This window comes from Zonotrichia leucophrys, chromosome 24 (assembly GCF_028769735.1).
Source record: "Zonotrichia leucophrys gambelii isolate GWCS_2022_RI chromosome 24, RI_Zleu_2.0, whole genome shotgun sequence".
NCBI classification, from domain to species: domain Eukaryota; kingdom Metazoa; phylum Chordata; class Aves; order Passeriformes; family Passerellidae; genus Zonotrichia; species Zonotrichia leucophrys.
This window is the reverse complement of record NC_088193.1, coordinates 1,839,743-1,863,031: the sequence shown is the minus strand read 5'-3', so window position 1 is coordinate 1,863,031 and position 23,289 is coordinate 1,839,743. Positions and strand designations below refer to the sequence as shown.

General features: G+C 52.3%; 2 protein-coding genes across 2 annotated transcripts; both read left to right on the top strand.

Annotated features, from left to right (window-relative positions):
* The first annotated feature begins 1,012 nt into the window (after positions 1–1,012).
* On the top strand, positions 1,013–10,750 carry POU2AF2 (POU class 2 homeobox associating factor 2). Its single transcript, XM_064731875.1, has 5 exons — positions 1,013–1,022; positions 3,052–3,161; positions 7,846–7,888; positions 8,845–9,149; positions 10,134–10,750. Exons 1-5 carry the CDS (start codon positions 1,013–1,015, stop codon positions 10,530–10,532), a joined length of 867 nt encoding a protein of 288 aa, XP_064587945.1. The 3' UTR covers positions 10,533–10,750.
* Positions 10,751–14,293: 3,543 nt separating this feature from the next.
* Positions 14,294–21,729, top strand: POU2AF3 (POU class 2 homeobox associating factor 3). The gene is made up of 5 exons (XM_064731987.1): positions 14,294–14,338; positions 16,764–16,858; positions 18,439–18,514; positions 19,833–20,059; positions 21,276–21,729. The coding sequence occupies exons 1-5, from the start codon at positions 14,332–14,334 to the stop codon at positions 21,591–21,593; spliced, it is 723 nt and encodes a 240-aa protein (XP_064588057.1). The 5' UTR covers positions 14,294–14,331; the 3' UTR covers positions 21,594–21,729.
* Positions 21,730–23,289: the final 1,560 nt, after the last annotated feature.

Genomic DNA, 23,289 nt, shown 5'->3' with positions numbered 1-23,289 from the left:
AGAATTAATTCAGCATCACTTTCTAACACAACACATATAATACTCATTTTTATATTTGCGCAAAGCCAATCCTAAAATGCCCATTTTTTATTGTTTACATTTCGTTTCTGAGGCTTCTCAGCTTCTCAGGAGAAAAGATCCGCAAAAGGATTTTTCATGAAATATGTCCGTGACACCCGGAGTGTGTTGTGCCAACACACAACAGCTCTGCCCTGATGTGGATGGCAAACACGTGCCCAACTCCACCAAAGTAACCAGAAAATATGGGTGTGATGATCTTTGAATAGAAAACACCAGGCAGGAGGTTTTCATCTCAAAGAAGCCTGGCTGAGCTTTTGTTCTCTCTCTGTTTTCAATGGAATTGTTTTGCAGCCAGCACAGCAAACACCTGCACTGAGCAGCCACAGGATGGGGATTTAACCTTGTGAAAAACGCCAATCATTGTTTTTAAAAGTTTAAAAGTAATAAAATGGTAATAAAATTGCCCCTTTCCTTTCCTTTCCTTTCCTTTCCTTTCCTTTCCTTTCCTTTCCTTTCCTTTCCTTTCCTTTCCTCTCCTCTCCTCTCCTCTCCTCTCCTCTCCTCTCCTCTCCTCTCCTCTCCTCTCCTCTCCTCTCCTCTCCTCTCCTCTCCTCTCTTGAAATTTCCTTTCCTGAAATTTCCTTTCCTGAAATTTCCTTTCCTTTCCTGAAATTTCCTTTCCTGAAATTTCCTGATATTTCCATGGACTGTCAGCTCAGGCAGGAAGGAGCTCCTGCAGAAGGACCCACACTGACCATGCAAAGTGGAGCCAAACACAGATCCAGGGATTTGCATTTAAGCAAATCCCAAACGGGGCATGGTGCTGGAGACATCCCTAAATTCTAAAAACCCATTTCCGCCAGGCTCAGCTGGAACTTCCCCAGGGAATTATGAGCACAGGCTTCACTCTGCTCTGGGGAGCTGATGAGGGACAGATCTGCCCCAAATTCCTGCAGGATCTGGGAGCTGGGACTCGTCAGCAGCACCAACAATGGAAGCAGGTGAGTTCCAGCAGCTCAGATCTTCCCAAGCTGAGGAATCTTCATGGCAATATCAGGGAAGGGACAAACTGTGCTGTCCTTGGGCTCCCATTGAAAAAAAAAAAAAAAAACCCAAAAAATTTGTCTAGAATAGATATGTGACATCTTAAATGTCCCAAGAATTTAATAGTATCAATTAATATTCTGCCTTTTCCAGGCTGAATTTATATTCCTTCACAGAGCAATGCTTTATTCTTATTTTTAGTTTTTTTTTTCAAAAGGCAGTTAGATCAAAGTGATGTGAAATTGGATTCAGTTTGCTTGGAAATGATTTAAACTCAGGCCTGAATCAGCATTTTCTTCCCCAGTGCTGCCAGTGGCAGAGTTATCTGAAGATTTTTGGATAATCCACTGGCACCAACAGGTCCAGCTGTGTGACAGCTTCAGCCCAGGGTTAGAGGGCTGAGTGAGGCTGAATTAAAACAATTTGGGCAGAGGAATAAGTGAGGATGTGAGAACAGAACAGCAGAGAGATGTGGAAATGATTTTCTAATGCCTTCAGAGCACAGCAAAGGGGTCAGGAAACCTGCAGAGCACCAGGCCTGCTGGAATTCCTCCACCTGGGAGAGCTGACGTCCATTTCTGGCCACTTTTGTTGCTGTATTTATTTTGGTACTCTCCTCTCCACCTCGTTTTTGGGAATCTCTCCCTTGCTTTGTGTTTGCTTTGTGCCTGGCCTTGGCTGAAGCTCTCTGGTCAGCACTCAAACACCAACATAAAATTCCTCTTGCCCAAATTTGCAGCTGCTATGACCTCAAAAATAATTTAAAAACCTATTTGGGGCAAGGCCAAGGCAGCAGTGTGTTGTTTAAACCCTCCCACCTCTCCTGGTATGTGTGTGTGCGCACCTGGAGCCACAATGGCCCCAGAAACGGAGCCAAGGGACACATCCTGAGGGGCAGAAGAGCCAAATGATAAATCCTGGAGATCAAACACATCAGCTGTGCCCTGGCAGTTTGCTCTGCCTCGGGAGAGCGTGCCTGTGTGTTTTCCAAGGGATTAGCTTCAAAGGCAGGCAGGTTTTTTCCGGGATAATTCAATGAAAGCCCCCATGGAAGCTCCTCCCTGGCTCCACAGGTGCGAGCTGGGTTCTGGCAGGATGAAAAACTGTCCCTGCATTGTCCCCCAGCTCTCACCTGTGCCACAAACTCTGTGCAAAGCCCAAAATCCAGCCCAGGCTCGGCGGGAGGGCAGATCCCTCGTGCCAAAGCCACCCAGAGCTGGTTTGGGCTGTGCTGGGCTCCAGGGCAAAAAACAGAGCCAGACCCTGCAGGTGCCAGGGCAGGGATCCTTTGTGCCTTCCCAACAAAATATTCTATTAATATCAACACACAATATTTAATTAATATCAATATTATCTATATATTTATATATATTAAATAGATTTTCTATATCTTCTCTCTATATATTTCTATATATGGGAATATATAATATATTAGATACAGTATGTATATTCCCATTATATATACATATAAGTATACCTAACATTAATATATTAGATATATTATGTATTATATATAATATATACTTATCTATTATCTATAAAATATATAATGTATATAATATACAATATATAAGGTATATAATATATAAGGTATATAAGGTATATAAGGTATATAATATATAATATATAATATATAATATATAATATATAATATATAATATATAATATATAATATATAATATATAATATATTACATATTATATATTATATATTATATATTATATATTATATATTATATATTATATATTATATTATATAGAAAATAGAAAATAGAAAATATATATATTATATAATTATACATATAATATATAATAGATAATTTATATACCTAGAAATATATATATATATTTAGATTACAAATACTGCCATATTTCTAGATCTAAGAATTGCAGATTTGTATTTTCCCCTCCCAACCCGACGCACAGAGGTGCTGAATTTGCCTCTCCCGGCTGCTCTGTGCTCTCGCTGAACCCTGGCCTCGCTCAGTCCCTGCAGATTTCGGCAAACGCGTGTACCAAGGGGTGCGAGTGAAGCACACGGTCAAGGATCTCCTGGCTGAAAAGCGATCCCGGCAGAGCAGCGGCTCCCGCTTCAGCGTGAGTCCCGTCCCGTCCCGTCCCCCACTGCTTTTTTAACCCCATAAATTCCCTCATCCCACCCTCTGCTTCAAAAACACTCTGGGACACTGCCAATATTGATAGAATTAATATAATTAGTATAATGCATGCCCCAAAACATGATGGTTCCTCGACTTTCATATCTCTCAACCTTAAATGCCTCAAAGCCCTTTTTTTTTCCTTTTCCAAGCATGGCAGTGATGTTAAATTCCCTTTTCCTTTCACATCCCACGTGTGACACCTTCCCAAGCCAAGTTCCTTTTCCAGCAGCTACACTTGGACAAGTCAGTGCCCTGAAAATATCTGTCCTTCCCCGAATGCTGGGCTCCTTCCAGCTCCTCTCAGGGTGCCAGGGATGTGATGGGCTGGAAAGAGGCCAAGCATCAGCTTGGAAGAGATGATTTCCTCTCAAAGTGCTTCTATGGCAACAGCAAACCCAAGTCCTGCTGCACTACATTGGGTTTATGTCTCTGTTCCCAGCCAGAAAAGTGAGGCTGTCCCAGAAGTGGACACGATATTGTGATGGCAGGATGTGGTGGCATCCAGAAGGGGACACAATATTGTGGTGGCAGGGTGTGGTGGCATCCAGAAGGGGACACAGTATTGTGGTGGCATCCAGAAGGGGACACAGTATTGTGGTGGCAGGATCTGGTGGCACCTAGAAGGGGACACAATATTGTGATGGCAGGGTGTGGTGGCATCCAGAAGGGGACACAATATTGTGATGGCAGGGTGTGGTGGCATCCAGAAGGGGACACAATATTGTGGTGGCAGGGTGTGGTGGCATCCAGAAGGGGACACAGTATTGTGGTGGCATCCAGAAGGGGACACAGTATTGTGGTGGCAGGATGTGGTGGCAGCCAGTGGCACGAGGAACCTTCCCTGGGTGCTCCTGGCACTCACCTGTGCTGGGCAAAGCTCCTCACCTCCAGCTGGGACAGTGGCAGAGGAGGGGGAGCGGGAGCTGTGTCCTGCAGGGAGAGAGAGGGAGCAGAGCCTGGATCGCTGACAGCAGAAATTGGGAGTTCTGATGCTTTTTTCCCCCAAACCCATTCACCTCTGCCTTCTTTTTTATACTGAAGGAGCCTCACGGTGACTTATTTGCCCATTAACTCTGCAACAAAACAGGCAGAAAAAAACCCCCAAAACAGGATTGAGCATCACCAAACAGCAAAATCCAGCCACTCATCCATCCCCACAGGCTCAGCTGCTGCAGGGAGGCAGAAGCCCCCTGAGGGAAGAGTCACTGGGCAGGGCACACTCCCAGCAGGCAGATATTTAGCAGGAGTTCTGTTGGAATCTCTAGCTTGTCAGAGTGACCCCAAGAAGAGTTTGAAAGTCTCTTTTCCCAGCCCAGAGCTTGAAGAAGGAGTCAGGGCTCTTCATTTCTCAGTCTCAAGGTTGTTTATTGTATCTTATCTATAAAAAATTTTCTCCTGCCCTGCCGAGGTCCATCCAGCAGGACAGTCCAAGGCACTCTGCCTGCCCTCAGGGTGGTGTTATGGTTTTATACTAGAAACTACATGTACAATATTTACCATAACTTCCCAATACCCATCACCTATGTCAGACAGTGAGCTTCTACTCTAAACCAATCCAAAAGTGCCACCATCACAGCAGAAGATGGAGGCCAAGAAGGAGAAGAATGAGAAAGGCCGGATACACCCAGTTCTCTCCATCTTGCCTCCTGAACCCCCATGCCAAAAACCCCAAAATCTACTTTTCCACCCTGTGATAACCTCACTATTATTCTACCTAAACTGTTGTGGCTTGCTGATCCTCATAGAAGGTTGGTAGTTTGCTCCACAGGTCACAATCAAACCCACAGGGGCATTTTGGGCTCTGTGCCAGGGTCTCTGAGCCCCCTGGCAGGGATCCTGGCCATCCTGGACAGCCAGAGGGATGTTCTGGGTTCTGACAGAGTTCTTGGGAAGCAGCTGAGAAAACATCTCCTGTTGGTGCTATCACCAGTGACCCGCTCCCTCTGTGGAGGCGGCAGCTTCAACAGCCACAGAGGAAACGCCCTGGGACTGTAAAACCCTCCTGGATTTATTGCCCTGGGCTTTGTGCTCCGAGCCCAGCATTGCGTGTGTGCCTACCTGATGCAAAACCAGCCCTGCTGCTCATTCCCTGCGAGAGACAAAAAATGATTGTGCAGGGCAAACATCCGTATTTGCTCGGACGTATCATGAAAAGAGCAGCTGGGAGTGCAGCTCTGTTTGTCTGGCAGAATACAACCCAGAAAACAAGCCAGGGGCAGATAACTGAACACCCCTGTGGCTGTTGGTGATGCAGGGTCATTTAGCTGCATCTTTTGTTTGAGGGTGATCTTTGCTCCAGAATGAAACCAGCCCTGGGCAGTTGTTGGTGCCAGGCCTTACCACCACCCTAGCCTGAACCTCCTCATTCATCCTCCTCCTTACCCTGGGAGTAGTCTATGAATGAATTCAAGGTGGATTAGAATGAGCAGAATAACAGAAAGTTAGTCTAACTTTGAGTTCAAGGCAGAGTAGAATGAGCAGAATAACAGAAAGTTACTCTAATTAAGACAGTTGATTTCGACTAAACAAATGATAGCTCCCACCCTATCACTTTCTTTACGTCCTACCTCCATCTAAGCTTCTCCTCAGCCTTCACCCTCAGCAGAGCAGAGTTTTAGGATGAGGTTTCAACAATTTCCTGGCAGCCAGGCCCTGCACACATGGAGAGATGGAAATCAGGGGGTGCTGTGAGGAAACCCACCCAAAATCAGGGCTCAGGGCTGGGATTTAGGGAGGCTGTGAGTTTTCCTTTGCATAGGTGTGAGCCTGCAGGTGTTCTCTGCAGGGTGAAAGATTTCCTGTGAAAGGATTCCTGCCTTCTCTGAGGTGCCTGCACAGGGGAAGCAGTGCAGTGCTACGGTTTAAAGAGGATTCATTGCTCAGCACTCCCAGGGCAGGGACACTCAGCCAGCACTGCCCTGCCCAGGCCCAGCTTTGCTTTTATGGAGGATTTCTGTTCCTTCAGCTGCTCCACTCCCCCAGAGAGGGGATGCCCTGATGCCAAAGCGCTGCCACAGGGCAGGGCCAGGTCATCATTTGGAGCTGGATCCTTAAATTCAGGCAGGTTTATAGGGGATTTAGGAGGCAGTGAAGCAGCAGAGCAATCCCAGGCAGGATCTGTGGCTGGCCATGGGCAGGGCAGGCTGAGCCCAGCTTATCAGCAGCTGGACACACTCTGGGCCCCAGGGAGGCTGAGCAGAAGTGCAGGAGATCCAGGCTCCCATTGCCATGGCAGGCAAAGGAAGCACTGCAGGGAGGAAATGAACTAATGGGTCTCAATTAAGGCAGATAAGGAGCAAGAGGGGAATGAAATGCAGAGCTCTGCTCTGATGAGGCCGAGGTTGGGCTGCAGCAGAGGCTCCTGCACTGAATCCAGGCAGGCAAAGCCCTGGTGGCTCCTGTCACCTTGGGTACTCCTCAGCACAGGTGTGTACACACAGCCAGGCAGGGCCAGGGGCTGTTGAACAGACAGGATCAAAGATTAAATGCTCTGGTAACTGGAAATGATCCCTGCTGGAGGCTGCCAGCCATGCCCAGGGAGCTGGCAGAGCATCCCAGCTGCCATCCCTGCAGCCCCTTGTGCTCTGGGCAGCATCTGAACCTCCCAGCTTGGCTTTTTCCTCTAAAAGCGACCTGGATTTGCATGGGATGGCTTCAGCTGGGGACAGGTGCAAGCCCGGCCTGTGTGACAAGGACACTCCTCTGTCCACAAGCCCAGGGGCTCCCTCCTGTCACCTCCTGTCACCTCTGCAGGCCGTGTGGCCCGGGCAGGCTCAGGGCTCATTTCCATGGTGGAGCAGGGAGCAGCTGCAAACCTTCCCTTGCAGCAGAAGGAAGTCCTCAGAGCTGGCAAATTTAATTCAAATCTAAACCTCGAAATTTGGTTGCCTGCTGTGGCAGGAACCTCCTGTTTGCACTATGCAAACTGGACAGAGCGTGCCACCAGCGTGGCAGGGGACAGCAGAGTGACAGCAGAGTGACAGCAGGGCTGCTGGGGGCTCTCTGTTCCTCTCTGGAGCTCCCCAAACCAGAGCTCAGCAGGATTCCAGAGGAGCAGATGCCTTTGCTCAGTGCTTTGTAAGGAATTAGGCACTGGGAGCGCCACTCCAGGGGTAATTCTCCTTCACCTGGGACCAAGAGGAGAGGATGATGATTAAAATAATAATAATGATAATAAATAATACCACCATTGCTGAAAGACCCAAATAGGATTTAGGAGCTCTCTTTCCACCCACCCTGCCAGGAAGGGCCAGGTAAAGCAGCCCTGGGGCAGCAGAGCCAGCCCAGCTGAGCTGGAATCTGCCCCTTTTGGCCGCTCAAGGGTTCAGATCTCACCTTGCCTGGTTTGTGCCAACACCCAAGGACTCCCCAGTGTTCTGCCTGCCTTGAGGGACCCTGTGGGACAGGAGGAAGAAGCCAGTTATCTTGATACTCCTCCTCTTAGCAGCTCTGCTCAAGACCTTCACAATCTCTGCTTAGCCTACATCTGTTAATTCCTGTGAGGAAATCATGGAGTTAAACCCTTCCCAGCAGCCAGGCTCAAATAATGTGTGTGAATCCCACTCAGAGAGCTGCCTTGCTTTGGAAAGTCATCCTTTCAAACATCTCTTTATCTTTTGCAGGGCAGCACCAGCACAGCACAGTCACCCTTTGGCCAAATGCCAGGTGAGGTTTGCCCTCCATGCTAAACACCTTCCCTGCAGCTGGGAGGGTTGGCACAGCCCTTCTGTTCTCCCCCAGAGGATGTGGAACAAGCCCCAGAGCAGGGCCACCCCTCAGAGGGAGCCCAGGAGGAAAGGAATTAAAAGAATCAGGAAAAAGAACAGCAATAATTTGTATAAAATCCTCAAAGTGAGTAATTAAAGCAGTTCCCACCTCCTTTAGCTGAGGAGCTGTGCAGGACCCCTCCTTTTCCTCCTGTGTTTTCCCATTTTCCCTGGAGCTGCAGAGAGAAAGCACAAAAGCAGGAGCTGACCTGTTTCATGCCTTGGCTCTCGGGCAGGGAGAGCAGAGTGAGGCTGGAACCTCCTCCCCAGGGCTGTGGCAGAGCGAGGAGGAAGCACAGGCTGAGCTGACCTCCATCCCCCTGCCCTCCTGTTTAAAGCTCCCCCAACACTTTGGGTTTGCTGCAGATGGAGTCACCAGGTGGAACCAAAAGCACCTCTGTGCTCACACACCTGTGTCAGGGCAGGGATGTCACCCTGATTTTTTAAGTTTTTCTAAGCCTTCTGTTGTTTACATTCTTGTAGCAAACTTGCTCACACACTTTCTGTAAATAACTCATTGTTTTGCATTCCTCCATGGAGGAGGAGAAATTTGATGGGCTGTTGGTTTGTCCAGTGTCATTGGAGAGCTGGCACTGTCACCCTCCAATCCACTGTCACTTTTGGAAATCTATAAATGTTGGAGTCAGAAATTAAACTTCCCTTTGTACCTTGAGAGCAGCAGTGTGTGCTCGTGTTGTTTGGTGTCCTATAGTGCCACAGGGTGGGTTCCTGGGTGATGCTGGAGAGAAAACAGCTCTGCTTTGCACCCATAGGGGTGTCCATCATTCTGTGGCAGCTGTTAGAATTTTCTTTACACTTTTCTTTTCACTTTCCCACCCCATTTTCTGTCCCCAGGCTCTCCCACCACCGCTGGTTACTACGGCGTGCGCAGACCCTTCCCATCCGAGCTGGATTTCCACGGCACCAAGCAGTTTGGCAGCGATGCCTACCCCTCCCCTCTGGCCTCCAAGCCCTTCTCCTGCGACCCCTCTGCCCCCCAGGGCTGCCCAGCCCTGCTGGAGCCCTATCTCAGCGAGCAGTTCGGGGATCACCGTGCTGCTCCTCCTCCTCTCCCGGCTGCCACCAGTTCCTTCTTCAGCGCTCCAGCCGTGCCCCCTCTGCTGCCATCCTTCCCCGGTGACACGGGACACTTCCTGCTCGTGAGTGCCTCCATGGCTCTGTCCCCAGGGCAGGGTCACCCCCTCTAACGTGGGGTTCAGTCAGGGGGGCTGGTGGGGGAAGGATGTGGCTGTCACAGGAGCAGCCATGGCAGGTGGGGCAGGGCTCTGCAGGGAGGGTTTTCTCTTTGGTTCCATCTAAATGTGGTTTTTCTCCTTGGTTCCATCTAAATGTCCCCTGTTCCTCTTGGAGACATCCCTGGAGACTCCCATTCTGCTCTGAACAGGACACTGCCCCCAGGCTCAGGGTGGGATTGTGCAGGGCCAGGAGCAGGATTTGATGGTCCTGGTGGGTCCCTTCCAGCTCAGGATAACTCTGTGATTCTATGGTTTTATGAATCCCTCCCTCCCCGAGGTTCTAGAAACATCCCTTGGTGACTCCAGGCTCCCTATCCCAGCTCCACTCACAGCCCCACCACAGAGCTCCTGGATCCTGTGGGATCAGGGCTGGTCAGTCCTACTGGGACCCTGCCCCAGGCCCTGCTGACGAGATGGGAAGTTCCCTTTCACACTTGAAAACCCAAACACTGCTGATAGGATGGATGTTCCCTTTCACACTTAAAACCTCAAACATCACTGATAGGATGGAAGTTCCCTTTCACGGTTCAAACCCCAAACACTGCTGCCAGGATGGACATTCCCCTTAAAACTTAAAACACCAAACACTGCTGAGAGGATGGAAGTTCCCTTTCATACTTAATACCCCAATCACTGCTGATAGGATGGATGTTCCCTTGCACACTTAAAACCTCAAACATCACTGATAGGGTGGATGTTCCCTTGCACAGCTCAAACCTCAAACACTGCTGATAGGAGGGATGTTCCCTTTCATATTTTAAACACCAAACACTACTCCAGAGCCACAGAAACCCTTTGGGGATTCCCAGGGATAGAAATTCCATTCCCTCCAGGACAGGCTTTTGTTCCTAAGCGTTCTCCTTGCCTTCTCTCCCTGTTTCCCTGCAGAGAGAGCCCTGGGAGCAGCCCTCACCCGAGAGCCTTGGCCAGCCTGACAGTGCCTGCTCGGAGCCCCTGCAGGCGCCCCCTGCCACCTCCAGCTGCCTCTCCCTGCCCGAACCCGGAGCTGCTTCCCCGTTCCGAGGCTCAGGCTGGAGCCCAGCCCTCCCTGGAGCCCAGCCCTACCCTCTGCACCCCCTTGAAGACGCCCACTACTCCCCCAGCTACGCTGCCACCTCGCCCTACAGCCTGTCCCCGTTCATGGCCGTGGCCAGCGAGCCCTCCAGGATGAGCCACCTGTGCCCAGAGCCACCCTCGGAGCCACCACACCTTCCCGAGCACTCTGCCTGGGCCAAAGAGGATGGAGGTGCCCTCTGGGGGACTTATGAAGGCAGGAGAACTTATTGAGGAGAGAAGAGCTGGAGGAAAGAGAACCAGACCGTTATAAAGCAAATTTTACCCTCCTTCCTATGGTGGTGTTCGCAGGGGTCCCACGATGAGGGAAGAGATGAGAATCTTGACTCCATCTTTCAGAAGGCTGATTTATTATTTCATGATACATATTATATTAAAAGAAAATGATATCTTAAAACTGTACTAAAAGAATAGAAGAAAAGATTTCATCAGAAACCTAGAAAAGAATAAAATGATAATAAAATCTTGTGACTGCTCACAGCCTCGACACAGGTGGCTGTCATTGGTCATCAAGTAAAAACAATTTCACATGTTAAGTAAACAATTCTCCAAATCACATTCCAAAGCAGCAAAATGTGGAGAAGATGAAGCTTCCCAGCTTCTCCGAATAAAAGATCCTAATGAAAAGATTTTTCAGAAAATATGCCTGTAACACCTTCCTAAAACTGCTCCTTCAAGCGTGGTGCTTTGTGCTCTGGTCAGAAACTCGATCACTGGACACAGCACACTGAGCCTTCTGGTGCCTCCAGAAAGGGATTTCTCCCAGCCCCACAAGTAAAATACTCAGCCTGAAAAACCACAGTAAAATACCAAGTTAAAACCCTCTGTGCTCTGCAGTTTTTTTTCTGCAACAAGGATCCCTCCTCAGAGGGCTTTGCCAGCCTAAATGGTCTGGGGGCTCTGGAGGGTGTGGGCACTGCCCTGCCTGCTGCCCCGTGCCCGACGAAGCCTCACCATCCCTGAAGGGCACCAAATACTCCATCCCTGCCACCCCTTTTACCCTGAATGAGCTCACAGCACATCCACATCCACCTGGTGGGCTGGCAGTGCCAACGGGACCAGAACCCAGCCCCAGGGGCATCCAGGTGGCCTGGCAGTGGAAGGGGGAGCGATAGCCAGCCCTGGGGACATCCAAGTGGGCTGGTAGTGCCAATAGGACCAGCCCCGGGGGCATCCAGGGGTGCAGGCAGTGCCAATGGCACCAGTCACCAGCCCCGGGGGCACCCAGGTGGGCTAACAATGCCAATGGCACTGGTAACCAGCCCTGGGGACATCCAGGTGGGCTGGCAATGCCAATGGCACTGGTAACCAGCCCTGGGGGCATCCAGGTGGGCTGGCAGTGCCAATGTGAGCAGTATCCAGCCCCAGGGGCATCCAGGTGGGCTGGCAATGCCAATGGCACTGGTAACCAGCCCTGGGGACATCCAGGTGGGCTGGCAATGCCAATGGCACTGGTAACCAGCCCCAGGGGCATCCAGGTGGGCTGGCAGTGCCAACGGGAGCAGTATCTAGCCCTGGGGACACCCAGGTGTGCTGGCACTGCCAATGTCACCGGTCGCCAGCCCCGTGGCCACTAGAGGTAGCTCTGCACACGCGAACACCGCCACGGAGCCCTCCCAGAGCAGCACACCCTGCACTGTCCCCAGAGGGGTCACTCCCTTCGGCCCAGCTCACCCCTAAACCTGGCACCGCCAGCAGCAGCAGCAGGAGGAGGCTCTGGAACATTCCAGCCCCAGGGAATGTGTGGGGATGAGGAGCTTTCAATGGATGAGGCGCTTCAATCCCTCCTTGCCTTTCCTCCTTAAATCCTGGGGAATTTGAAGCTTTCCCAGCCCCTTCCACTCTGAGTGGCAGCTGTGGAGCCTCCAGGGCTGGCTCTGCCCAGCCAGAGCTGTTCCCCCATCCCTTCAGGGTGTGCAGCTCTCCTGGCCCCACATACAGCCCTGTCCCCCCAAACCTGAGCCCAGTTTGAGCCTTTTCCACCCCACAGCTGTCAGCATTGCTGGGCTGAGCCCCAGTGTCCATCTGATCTGTTCCTTGTGCCAGGTGAGCAGGGCCACCAGGCCATGGTGGCTGTGCTGCCCTCAGGCCCTGGGCAGAAGCAGGGACAGGGTTTGGAGCTGTCTTTGAGGTGTTTGACCCACTCAGGCATTCACTCCTAACCCAGGCAGGGATTTCCTGGGGGTTTGAGCAGCAGGGACAGGGTTTGGAGCTGTATTTAAGGGGTTTGACTCCAGCATCCAGCAGGGATTTCCTCAGCCTGGAAATGCTCTGCAGCCCAGGAACAGCCAGAGCTGCCCTTCCATCCTGCTTCAGCTCTCAGCTTGTGGCTGGAAAATGTTAAATTTGGCACCTGTGGAGGTGTCACTGCTGGGCTGAGCCCCAGGGACCATCCAGTGACTCCCCCAGGGCCTGAGCTGTTCCTTCTGCCAGGGGCTGAAGGTCAGGCCCTGAACCAGGCCATGGTGGCTGTGCTGCCCTCAGGCCCTGGGCAGAAGCAGGGACAGGGTTTGGAGCTGTCTTTGAGGTGTTTGACCCACTCAGGCACTCACTCCTAACCCAGGCAGGGTTTTCCTCATCCTGGAAAGGCTCTGAGGCCCAGGAACAGCCAGAACTCTGCTGCCTCCTGAGGGCACCCAGCTCCCCCAGGGCTGGAGCTGGCAGCCTGCAGGCTCTGCTCTCTGCTTTCAGGGGTAAACAATCACCACCCCAGCTCCCTGCAGCCTGCACACACCCACTGCTGCTCCATCCCCACTAAGGGAAGGGTTTCAGATCCCAAATTCCTCAGTGAGACCCCCTCCCCTCCCTGCGCAGCACATTCCTTAGGTGGGCTCCTCTCCTGGTGGGCTGTGTCCCTATAAAGCTGTCCCAGGCAAGGCTGGGCCTACCAGGAGCTGCAGGGGCACATTTCAGAGGCAGGAATGGCCTCACTCCCCACAGAAATCAAGTGTTATTTGTTCAACTTAAAAGAAAAAAAGAAAAAAAAAAAAGATTCTGCTGTGACGACAGCCAGCCTGAGCTGCTGGTAGATGATTAACAGCCTGGCCTGCTCTCTGCCTCACTCCTGCCCGTGCCTCAGGCTGTGGTCCCCAGGGAAAAGCTTAAAAGCAGCCTAAAAACCCCAATTCCAGCAGTGCTGGGAGGGGATGTTCATCCCAAAACTCTGAGCCACACGCTGAGCCCCACAGCTGCAGCTCCCAGGGCAGGCCAGCACTGGGCTTTGTGAGGAAAAGGCCGATTTGTGCAGCACAAACAGCCTGAACAGGGGGAAAGCTCAAATAAACTCCAGGGTGAGCCCAGCATCCAGGCAGAGGGAGGGAATGCTGTGGGGACAAGTGGGCCCAGCTAACTTCAGCCACCCAGGTGCCCAGGGCAGCCTCTTTGTTAGGCCACGCCTGCCCGCTGTCTTGTGGGCCCCAAAATCTCAGAATTTAGCCCGAAAAAGTGAAAAAATGTGCAAAAAGCAAGTCAGTCCGTTGCAGAGTGCTCAGTGCAGGTAGCAAATGAAATCTGAGAGGGCTGGAGCCCAGCCTGTGCATCTGAGGGGAAAACACTGAGCTGCTTTGGAGGCATCTGCTTCATTCAGGGAAAGATGGATAAAACCCTGCAAATGTCCCAAAAGCAAAGGGTGGGGAGGGTGACCCCACCAAATCCTATTCCCCCAGACCCTCTGCTAGATGGGGATGTGCTCGGTTTCACAAAAAGATAGCCCATTTTGTGGAGCCTTTGAATATTCAAATTGAAAGTATCGCGCAATCATTGATTGTCAAATCATTGGTTTCTAGAGGTTTTAAATACTTGGCATTAGGAGAGAAAAACTCAAACTTATACCTGTAGGGATAAAACAATAATATTGTCGGGATCCACCTGCCATTGCCACCGGGCAGGCAGGTCCCCTCACCCCCAAATTTCGAGGCTGACTCCTCTTGCCCCCTTGGCCAGCTTGTGGGGCCGGGGCCACCTCTGCTGCTGCACCGGGCACCTGGCGAGGCGCTGCCCGCTCCGGCTCGGCATGTCCGGTAAGCCCCGCTCTGTCTGCACCCCCGCCGCCCCCGCACCCCGCTTTGGGGCCGTTTCGGGGTTCGCCGGGGTCACTCCGGCAGCGAGGCGATGCCGCCTGCCAAGGCAGGAGGGAGCGGGGAGGGCGGGGAGGAGGGAGGGAGGAGGCACGGCACGATCGGCTGCTGCCCGCCGGGTGCCAGCGCCGGGTGCCGGCTCGGCACGGGGCTCCGCGGGCACCGAGCGGGGCTGCTGCCGGGCTGCCACACCCGGCCGGGGGGTCACAGGGGACCCCGCACATCTGGGTGCCCGCCCCGCGCCTCTGTGCCCACCCCACATCCCTTTGTGACCACCCCGCACCTCTGGGTGCCTTCTCTACATCTGTGCCCACCCCGCACCTCTGGGTATCTTTGCATCTGCGCCCTCCCTGCATCCCTGTGTGCCAGCCCCACACCTCTAGGTGTCTTCTCTGCATCTGTGCCCTCCCTGCACCTCTGTGCCCACCCCGCACCTCTGGGTGCCCTCTCTGCATCTGTGCCCTCCCCACATTCCTGTGTGCCCACCTCGCACCTCTGGGCCCTCTCTGCATCTGTGCCCTCCCAGCACCTCTGTGCCCTCTCCGCATCCCTCTGTGCCCTCTCTGCATCTATGCCCACCCCGCACCTCTGGGTGCTCTCTGCATCTGTGCCCTCCCTGCATCTCTGGGTGCCCACCCCACACCTCTGGGTGCTCTCTGCATCTGTGCCCTCCCTGCATCTCTGGGTGCCCACCCCACACACTCCGCCCCAGCCACGCTGGCCCTGAATCCCAGCCCCACTGTCCGACCCCGAGTCCACCCCCTGTCCTTGTCACCCACCCTCCCAGCCTTTCCCTCGATGCCCAGCACCATCACTGTGCCCCTGGACCGCCAGCCCCATCACCCTGCTCTCTGCGCCCCAGAATCATCACTCTGTTCCCTGGCCCCCGACCCACCCTGCCCACCCTCCTCCCTGACCCCCCGTCCATCACCTTGCCCCTGAGTCCCAAATCCATCGCCCTGCCCTTGACCCCCTGCCCACCCTGCCCACCCTGCTCCTCGACCCCAACCCCACCCCAGCCTGTCCTTGTCACCCTGCTCCTGATTCCCCACCTGCCCTGCCCACTCTGTGCCCACCCTCACCATCCCACCCTCGGCCCTGCCGCCTCAGAGCCCTCCCTGCCTGCAGGGAGCTCTGGTAATGCCGTGTTCTCCTTAAATCCCTCCCTTCCCTGTCTCATTATCCCCTAGCTTGTTGAACAGAAACAAAGCACCAAAACACGAGCTGAATAATCCCCGGCTGAGCCCAGCTCAGCAAACCGCCCCGAGGGCAGCCCTGTCACTCTCTGGAGGGCCCGGGGTGCCTGTCCCAGCTTGTCCTCCCCCAGATCACCCCGGGGGCACTGACAGCAGAGGTTCCAGCACAAGAGAACAGTGCCTGCAGTGCAGGATTCCCTGGCTGTGCGGGCAGATCTGCAAACCCAGCCTTGTTTCTGTGCCAGGGTCTCCTGGCACCATGCAGCTCCCTTGGAGAAGGTGTTCTGTGCCCAGAGGTGGCACTGGAAGGCCGGGTTTAGCTCTGGCACTGCTGCTCTCCCGCTGGGAGTTTATTTTTGGTGCCTCCTTCAGGGCTGTCTGCTCCCTGCTCTGGTGGTTTTTGAGTGTAGAGACCAGTCTGGATGTGTTTCTTTTTATTGTGTGATTTCAATTAAAACACCAGCAGAAAGGACAGGAACAGCTGCCAGAGGAGCTGAGTGTTTTACCATGAGTGCAACAAGTGAAAGTGGTTTTTCAGAAGAAATAAATTCTTTATCATTTCCTGTCCTAAAAATCCCTCATTAGGTAGTGACTGGTGATTGCTGGCTGGTTTTGGCTGGATTAAACACACCCTAAATTCTTGTTTGAAATAAATAGGGGCTGTACATGAGCAGAATAAAGAGATAATCTAGGCTTTGTAAGAAAACAGTAATTTTATTCGTGTTTTGTTGAGCTCTCTGAATAACCACCCACATATTTCCATTGTTTTATTCCTGGGCTTCATCTGCCAGATGAAACACTTCCCACATTTATTTTCAGGTCCTGAGAGAGGCAAATATGTCAGGAATTTAAATGAGTCCAACAGCAGCACCAGATGGAGCTTGGTATTGGGAAAGCTGGAAGGGGGGCAGGGGAAGAAGGAGATAGAGAAGAATAAACATGTGGTTTTAAAATATTATCAACAGCAAGATTTTCATGAGTGTCTGCTTGTCCCAGGCTGGAATAGCAGGTGTTGAAGAGGGCTGTGAGTGTGACTGCAAACAGAGACTAAAAATTAGTCATGTTAAGTCTAAAACTGTTCTCCACATAGAGCGCACTGAAAAGCTGCTGAATTTGCCGTTTGCTCTGAGATTCTCCCTCCTTGCAAAGTGTTTTTCCACAAATTCTTCCAGGAAAGCCCAAGGTGTACCAAGGTGTGAGGGTGAAGATCACAGTCAAGGAGTTGCTGCAGCAGAGGAGAGCACGACAAGCAGCCACTGGTTCAGCAGTGAGTAAAATATTGTGGTGTTGGCTTTGTACCTTCTCTTTTAATGGGTTTTTTTTTTTGCCAAGACTGTAATTTCTGGGCCAAAATCTGAGTGGCACAGGCTGGTGAGGATGGGGGAAAGGAACATTTAGTCAGAGCAGCTGCAGCAGTGACCTAAAGGAGTGAGAATGTGAGGAATACAGGGAGAAAGCAGAGCTGCTGCTCCAGAAAAGTCACTCCCTCCGGGACAGAAGCACACCTGGGCAGCCCCATCCCTTCTGGAGGAGGGGCTGGAGCTCTGTGTGCACACACACCTGCACATTCCCTCTCATTCCCTCTCCCAGCCTTTGTAGGATTCCTCCAGCTCCAGCCACTCAGGGGATTTGCATAAAGAGCTTGGCAAACCATTATTTCTTCCTGGTTCATGACACTGCAGCTCTTGGAGCCTTTCAGATTTCAGCTTCTGCACTTTGTTGCGGCTGATTGCACAAAAATCAGCCTGAGATCCAGGGGCAGAGAGGTCTGGGTGAGGAGAATTGTCAGGTTTTGGAAACCCTGGGTCACTCACTGCTCCCCTGCAGCCCCAAGAGCAGCAGCCTCTCCATCACAGCCAGGTGTCCCAGGGCTGCGTGGAACCGGTTTTCACTTCCCACCAGCACTTCACACAACCCCTGTGGTGCCCACACAGGAAAAAGTGAAAAGTGGCGGTGAGGGAAGTCACCTCGGTGACCTGCTCAAGGTATGGCCCGCCCCAAAAGCCCCGAGGCTTTGGGCTGGCAGGATGTGCGCTGAGAAAAGCTCAGCCTGGGGACTCCATCGCTGCCTTGTCACGTCTGCAGCAGGGACAAAAGGCACCCCCGGCCCAGAGGAGTCACTGTTTCAGCAATTAAATGCACGGGATGTGCCAGGAAGTTGTTGCCAGGGAAATGAGCTGCTCGCTCGAGAGCATCTTGAATAAAGGAAATGAAGTGGAGGGCTGGATGAATTAAATCTGAGAGGGAAATCCCACCAGTATTTGTACTTGCAGAGTAAAATCCTGGCCCCCAAGCAGAAAACTCCCGTTGCTTTTGGGGTGGGTTTCTTCCTTCCAGCAGGTCAGGTTCTTAGAAGTGGTTGATCTGTCTTGCTTCAGCTTCCAGCAATCCTTAAAAACGAAGCTGTGCCTTTTCAGGGAGCACTGCCAGAGCTGCTTCTCAAACATCAATCCAGTCTGCTGGGACACCTGCAGTGGTCAGTAGTTAATGGCTTATTCCCAGTAATATCCATCCCTAGGAATTCCTTGGGATTCCCTCCACGGTGGAATTCACGCTCCTGGAAATTAACACACATTAATTTCAGAGGCAGCTCTGTAGAATGGGGAATGCAGCAAAAAGAGCAAAAAAACCCCTTAGCTCGGAGCTGATTCAGGGGCTTCACCCCAGGTGGGTGCTGTGCCCAGCAAAAATCCTGTTATGCACATTCATCTAATGTTCTGTCAGTGCCAGGGAGGTTTTCCCAGGCACAGCCAGGAGGGCAATAAGGTTTATTTCAAGAGTTCTCTCGGAAATCCAGACTCACCTCGCTCTGTGCCGCAGCTCCTCTCCTCCCTTCTCTTTGCTCAGGTTCCCTGGGACAGCAGCAGCAGCAGCAGCAGCAGCAGCATCCAGTTTGCAGAGCCTGTGTCTCCGCCTCACCCAGGTCGGTACAAAGCCCATCCACACGGCCCTTCCCGCCCCATTCCCAATTTTTCCCACCGCCCCGAGCCTTCCCAGCCCTGTTTGAGGCCGGGGGTGCGGCCAATCAGCACCGGCAGGGAGCCCGCGGGTTGCAGATGAGGAGCTCCGAGCTCCTTTCCCACCTTATCCTTCCCCCAGCAGGGAATTCCATCCCTTCGGGAAGGGATGCTCATCCCGAGGGAATAACATCGCCCTCCCCAGGCTCTGGGGCCACTGAGGGTCAGAGTGCCCCGGAGCCCCTGGCTGGGCTCTGTTCTCTCCTGCCAGCATCCCCAGGAGTGAGAGAAATACCAGATTTTCAACACCACCAAGAGTTTCCTCCTCCTGCCCGCGAATATCCAAGGAAAAGGGGGACGGGGTGAGGGGAGGGGCACTTTGGGCTCGCAGATCCTTCAGTTGTCCCCAGCCAAAGCACAGAGGAGAGGCTGGGCAGGCGTGAGGGCACGCATTGCATGGACAAGGAAATTGTTAAATCATCGATAGCTGGGAATCCATTTGCTTATGTTAATAAAGAAATGTGAGACATGCCAAAGCTGACATGCCAAAGCCTTTTCAGGCTGGAAGGTGTCCATCAGTTTATGTATTTTGGGTGTTCCTCACTCCCCAGAGCCAGCTAAGCACTGCCACCTTTGACCCTGCAATGTGCACTTCACGTGGACAGGGCTTAAACCATGTTTGAGCTTGGTGTGAAAAGATAATAATTCTGAAAAGCCAGATCTGCTGTCAGCTTTCCAGGAACTCACCCTTTGGCCAGCAGCACTTCGTGGTCACCATGCCACATCAGCCCTGCCTTGCTCCGTTTGTTCTGCTCCTGTCTGGCTCTTTGGAGGATAAAAAAGCAAATTATCCTCCTGTTATCCCCTTTTTCCTGCAGGTGTAGCTGGCCCAGGTCTGGAGATGAGGCAGAGGCACATCTGCCAGGCAGGAAATCACTGCCTGGCACCTCCTGGGGCTGCAAACAGGGCACAGAAGGGAGGCCAGAGGGTCAAGAGTCTGAGGGAGTTTCCAGCTGGATCCCTGTCCAAAATGCCTGGGGCCAGGAGAGTTTCCAGTGTTTAAAGAGGTTTATAGCTGAGAGGGCTGCCTTCCCTGAGTTATTCACATGTTTTGGAGCATCTCCCTCGTGGTTTCTGCTTTCCTACAAATCCACCTTGCCCTTGAGAGGCGTGTTTAATGTCTGAATTCACAGGGTTACTGAGCATAGGAGAGCACTGAAACCTGCCCTTTGTGAAGACAGACACTGATTCATTTGCTGCTGTCTGCTCTCCTTTCTCTCCTAGAGCCTTTTGAAGCAGAACCCATCCCTCCTGTGCCCAGCTGCTGCCCACCCTGGCAGTTTTCCAGCTGCCTGTCCTGTGAGGAAAGCCCTGGATACCTGGAGCAGCTGATAGATTCCTGCCTGCAGTCAGATGCAGCCTCTGAGGCAGCCTTCAGTGCCTTCCAGCCATCCCCACACTACACCCCAGACACCTTCCAGCCAGTCCAGCTCTGCTTCAACCAGGGCCTGGTGAGCTTTGGGAGCCAGGGGAGCAGCCACAGGTGTCCCCAGGGGGAGAGGGAGTCACCTCGTGGGGCAGAGCAGCAGCAGGGTGGGAATTTGGGGCTGCTTTTGGGAGCTTGGGATGCTCATGGGCTCTGAATGCTTTCCCATGGGGAGCACCAAATAAACTGGGAGAGGCTGCAGGATGGGAATGTCCCTTCTAGAGGTCCTGCAGATTTTGTGTGAACAGCAGCACAGCTCCTGCGAGGGGTTGTCTCTATAACAGAAACTGCCTTTGGGTTCGGACCTCCAGGATCTCCCTGGGCAGGGATTGTCCCCACTAACATTGGGTTTGGACCTCCAGGATCTCCCTGGGCAGGGATTGTCCCTGCTACCATTGGGTTTTCACCTCCAGGATCAACCTGGGCAGGGATTGTCCCTGCTAACATTGGGTTTGGACCTCCAGGATCTCCCTGGGCAGGGATTGTCCCTGCTAACATTGGGTTTGGACCTCCAGGATCTCCCTGGGCAGGGATTGTCCCTGCTACCATTGGGTTTTCACCTCCAGGATCAACCTGGGCAGGGATTGTCCCCACTAACATTGGGTTTGGACCTCCAGGATCCCAGTGGGCAGGGATTGTCCCCACTAACATTGGGTTTCGACCTCCAGGATCAACCTGGGCAGGGATTGTCCCTGCTAACATTGGGTTTGGACCTCCAGGATCAACCTGGGCAGGGATTGTCCCTATAACAGAAACTGCCTTTGGGTTTTCACCTCCAGGATCTCCCTGGGCAGGGATTGTCCCCACTAACATTGGGTTTGGACCTCCAGGATCCCAGTGGGCAGGGATTGTCCCCACTAACATTGGGTTTCGACCTCCAGGATCAACCTGGGCAGGGATTGTCCCTGCTAACATTGGGTTTTGACCTCCAGGATCTCCCTGGGCAGGGATTGTCCCTGCTAACATTGGGTTTGGACCTCCAGGATCTCCCTGGGCAGGGATTGTCCCTGCTAACATTGGGTTTGGACCTCCAGGATCAACCTGGGCAGGGATTGTCCCTATAACATTGGGTTTGGACCTCCAGGATCTCCCTGGGCAGGGATTGTCCCTGCTAACATTGGGTTTAGACCTCCAGGATTTCCCTGGGCAGGGAGATGAGAAAGGCAGCAGCACAGCAATTCTGGCTGCTGGCCACATTCCCCTGAAATCTCTTTTTTCCCTTTTTCTCTCCCAATCTCCAGGCTGCCGGCTCTCCCAGCTCAGCAGACCTGCCCAGCCCGTGGAGCTCCAGCTGCTCTCCCCCTCAGCTGTCTCCCCTCACCCCGCTGACCCCCAGCCCGCCCTACAGCTGCCCCATGGAGGAGTGGCCCTGCCAGCCCCCGTGTCCCCTGGGCAGCCCTGCGTGCTGCTGCCCAGCCTGTGGGGCGCAGGGCAGGGACAGCAGGGCCCCGCAGTGCTGCCCCTGCCCCAGCTCGGACTGCCTGGAGCTGCTGCCACCCCTGGCCGTGGCCGAGGACTTCTTCAGGAGGGACAGGAGCTGGGACATCTGCTACAGCTAATGGGGGCTGTGGTTTCACACATCCACTCTATCCAAATCAGATTAAATTGCCCATGAACTATGCAAAGTTGTGCTGCCTAACACAGCCCAGTTTATCCTTCACTACTCACACTTTTTTACACGATGCTGTCACTACATTGATCTACGGTCAGGGGGGGGTTGTTGGTGGTTTGGTGGGGTTTTTCCCTGTTTTTTTTCATTGTTGCTTTTTTTTAAAATAAATCTGAAGCTGCCTTATCAAACATTTGTTATTAAACCAGCTCTTTTTGATACAAATAAATCATTTGGTGAAATGCTGAAGCCTGCTCATTTTTCATGTGCTAAAGGTCAGTGCTTTTCTCTTCTGCTGCTGACCCTGCTCTCACAGAGGTGAGGATGAGGTTTTGGGCAGCCTATTCAGTGACACAAAAGCTCTCACTCACCTCTTCCAGCAGATAAAAGTTCCATATTTAATCCAGCTTTCCCCAGAGAACTCTGTGCATCACCCAGCTCTGAGCTGGATCTGCAGCTCCTCACCTCTGCTGCAGCTCAGGCTGCCCTGGTGGCATTTCCCAGGGCTTCTGGCAGAAAAGGAAAGTTGTTTGCCACACCACTCCTCAGAGGTAAAAGGTTTTCAGCATAATCAGCTGAACAGGAGCTAAATTATTCAATTTTTTTAAAGTAGATAATAGGAAAGTTTTAATACCTGAGGATTTCCTGCTTCTTGCATAAACCCAGAGCTTCCTAACGTTTTGCCTTGCCTCCTCTTGGTGAGGCAAACTGGAAAGAAATAAAGAAGCATCTCTCCATATTAAATTGCACCAGAAAAGAGAAAATAACTGCACCTGTGGAGAGAAATATGAATGCTATCCATTTGTTTGCTCACCTCATCCAGACACTTGCACGCTGAACTGAAAACCTTTCCAGTTCCTTTACATTTTGTAAAGTACCAGGGCTTTTTTTACCAAAAGATGCTTTAAAAACGTTCAAATAATATCTCCCCTTCTCCCCTGATTAATCTCAGCATTGGCCCAAGTGATAAATTCCTGAGGTCACAGCAATATATATGTATATTATTATTATTATATAAATTGTAAAGAGCTGTAACTTTGCAGCAGTTAAAGGTGTGATCACCCCTGTGCAGGGACACCCCACCAAGTGCCATTTCAGTAGTGCTGGCAGCTGCTCCAGCCCCTGAGGGATCTTTTGGGGCACTGAAGGGCTGAAATTCTGCCCCAGAGCTCACCCAGTGCCAGCTGCTCCTGCCTGCTGCCTCAGGAGCGGGCACAGCTCGAGCCACACATCAGAATCTCTTATCAGCAGCAAGAAAAAGCCAGAAAATGAGGCTGAAACAAGAAACTGGAGGCTTCTAGAGGAAATGGGGTGCCCACATCCTCCCCATGGCTTGGCAATGCTGGCCTGAGCTTAGCAGAGCCAGGGAGACGCTCTCAGGGATGAAAGGGCACCATGAAATGATAAATAAGGGTTTAAGAACAGCCCATAACACATCTTAGAGCAGCAGCCTGTAGTGCTGGAGTCTGACAAGATATCTCTGACCTGCAGCTGAGGTGGATGTTTAATTCTGATAGGTTTTTAGTAGATTGCACACTTATCAATATCTCGTGGTGTGGATCCTCCCCAAGACTGCTCTGTGCAAGGGCTGTGCCCACCCTGATCCCACTGCTGGCAACACCAGCACCAAAACCACCCTAAATCCC

Excerpts from the sequence above, each read along its gene's own strand:
- POU2AF2 (XM_064731875.1), top strand. Across the intron at positions 3,162-7,845 it reads GCAGCGGCTCCCGCTTCAGC|GGCAGCACCAGCACAGCACA; the intron begins GTGAGTCCCGTC and ends TATCTTTTGCAG. Across the intron at positions 7,889-8,844 it reads ACCCTTTGGCCAAATGCCAG|GCTCTCCCACCACCGCTGGT; the intron begins GTGAGGTTTGCC and ends TTCTGTCCCCAG.
- POU2AF3 (XM_064731987.1), top strand. Across the intron at positions 16,859-18,438 it reads AAGCAGCCACTGGTTCAGCA|GTTCCCTGGGACAGCAGCAG; the intron begins GTGAGTAAAATA and ends CTCTTTGCTCAG. Across the intron at positions 18,515-19,832 it reads TGTGTCTCCGCCTCACCCAG|AGCCTTTTGAAGCAGAACCC; the intron begins GTCGGTACAAAG and ends TTTCTCTCCTAG.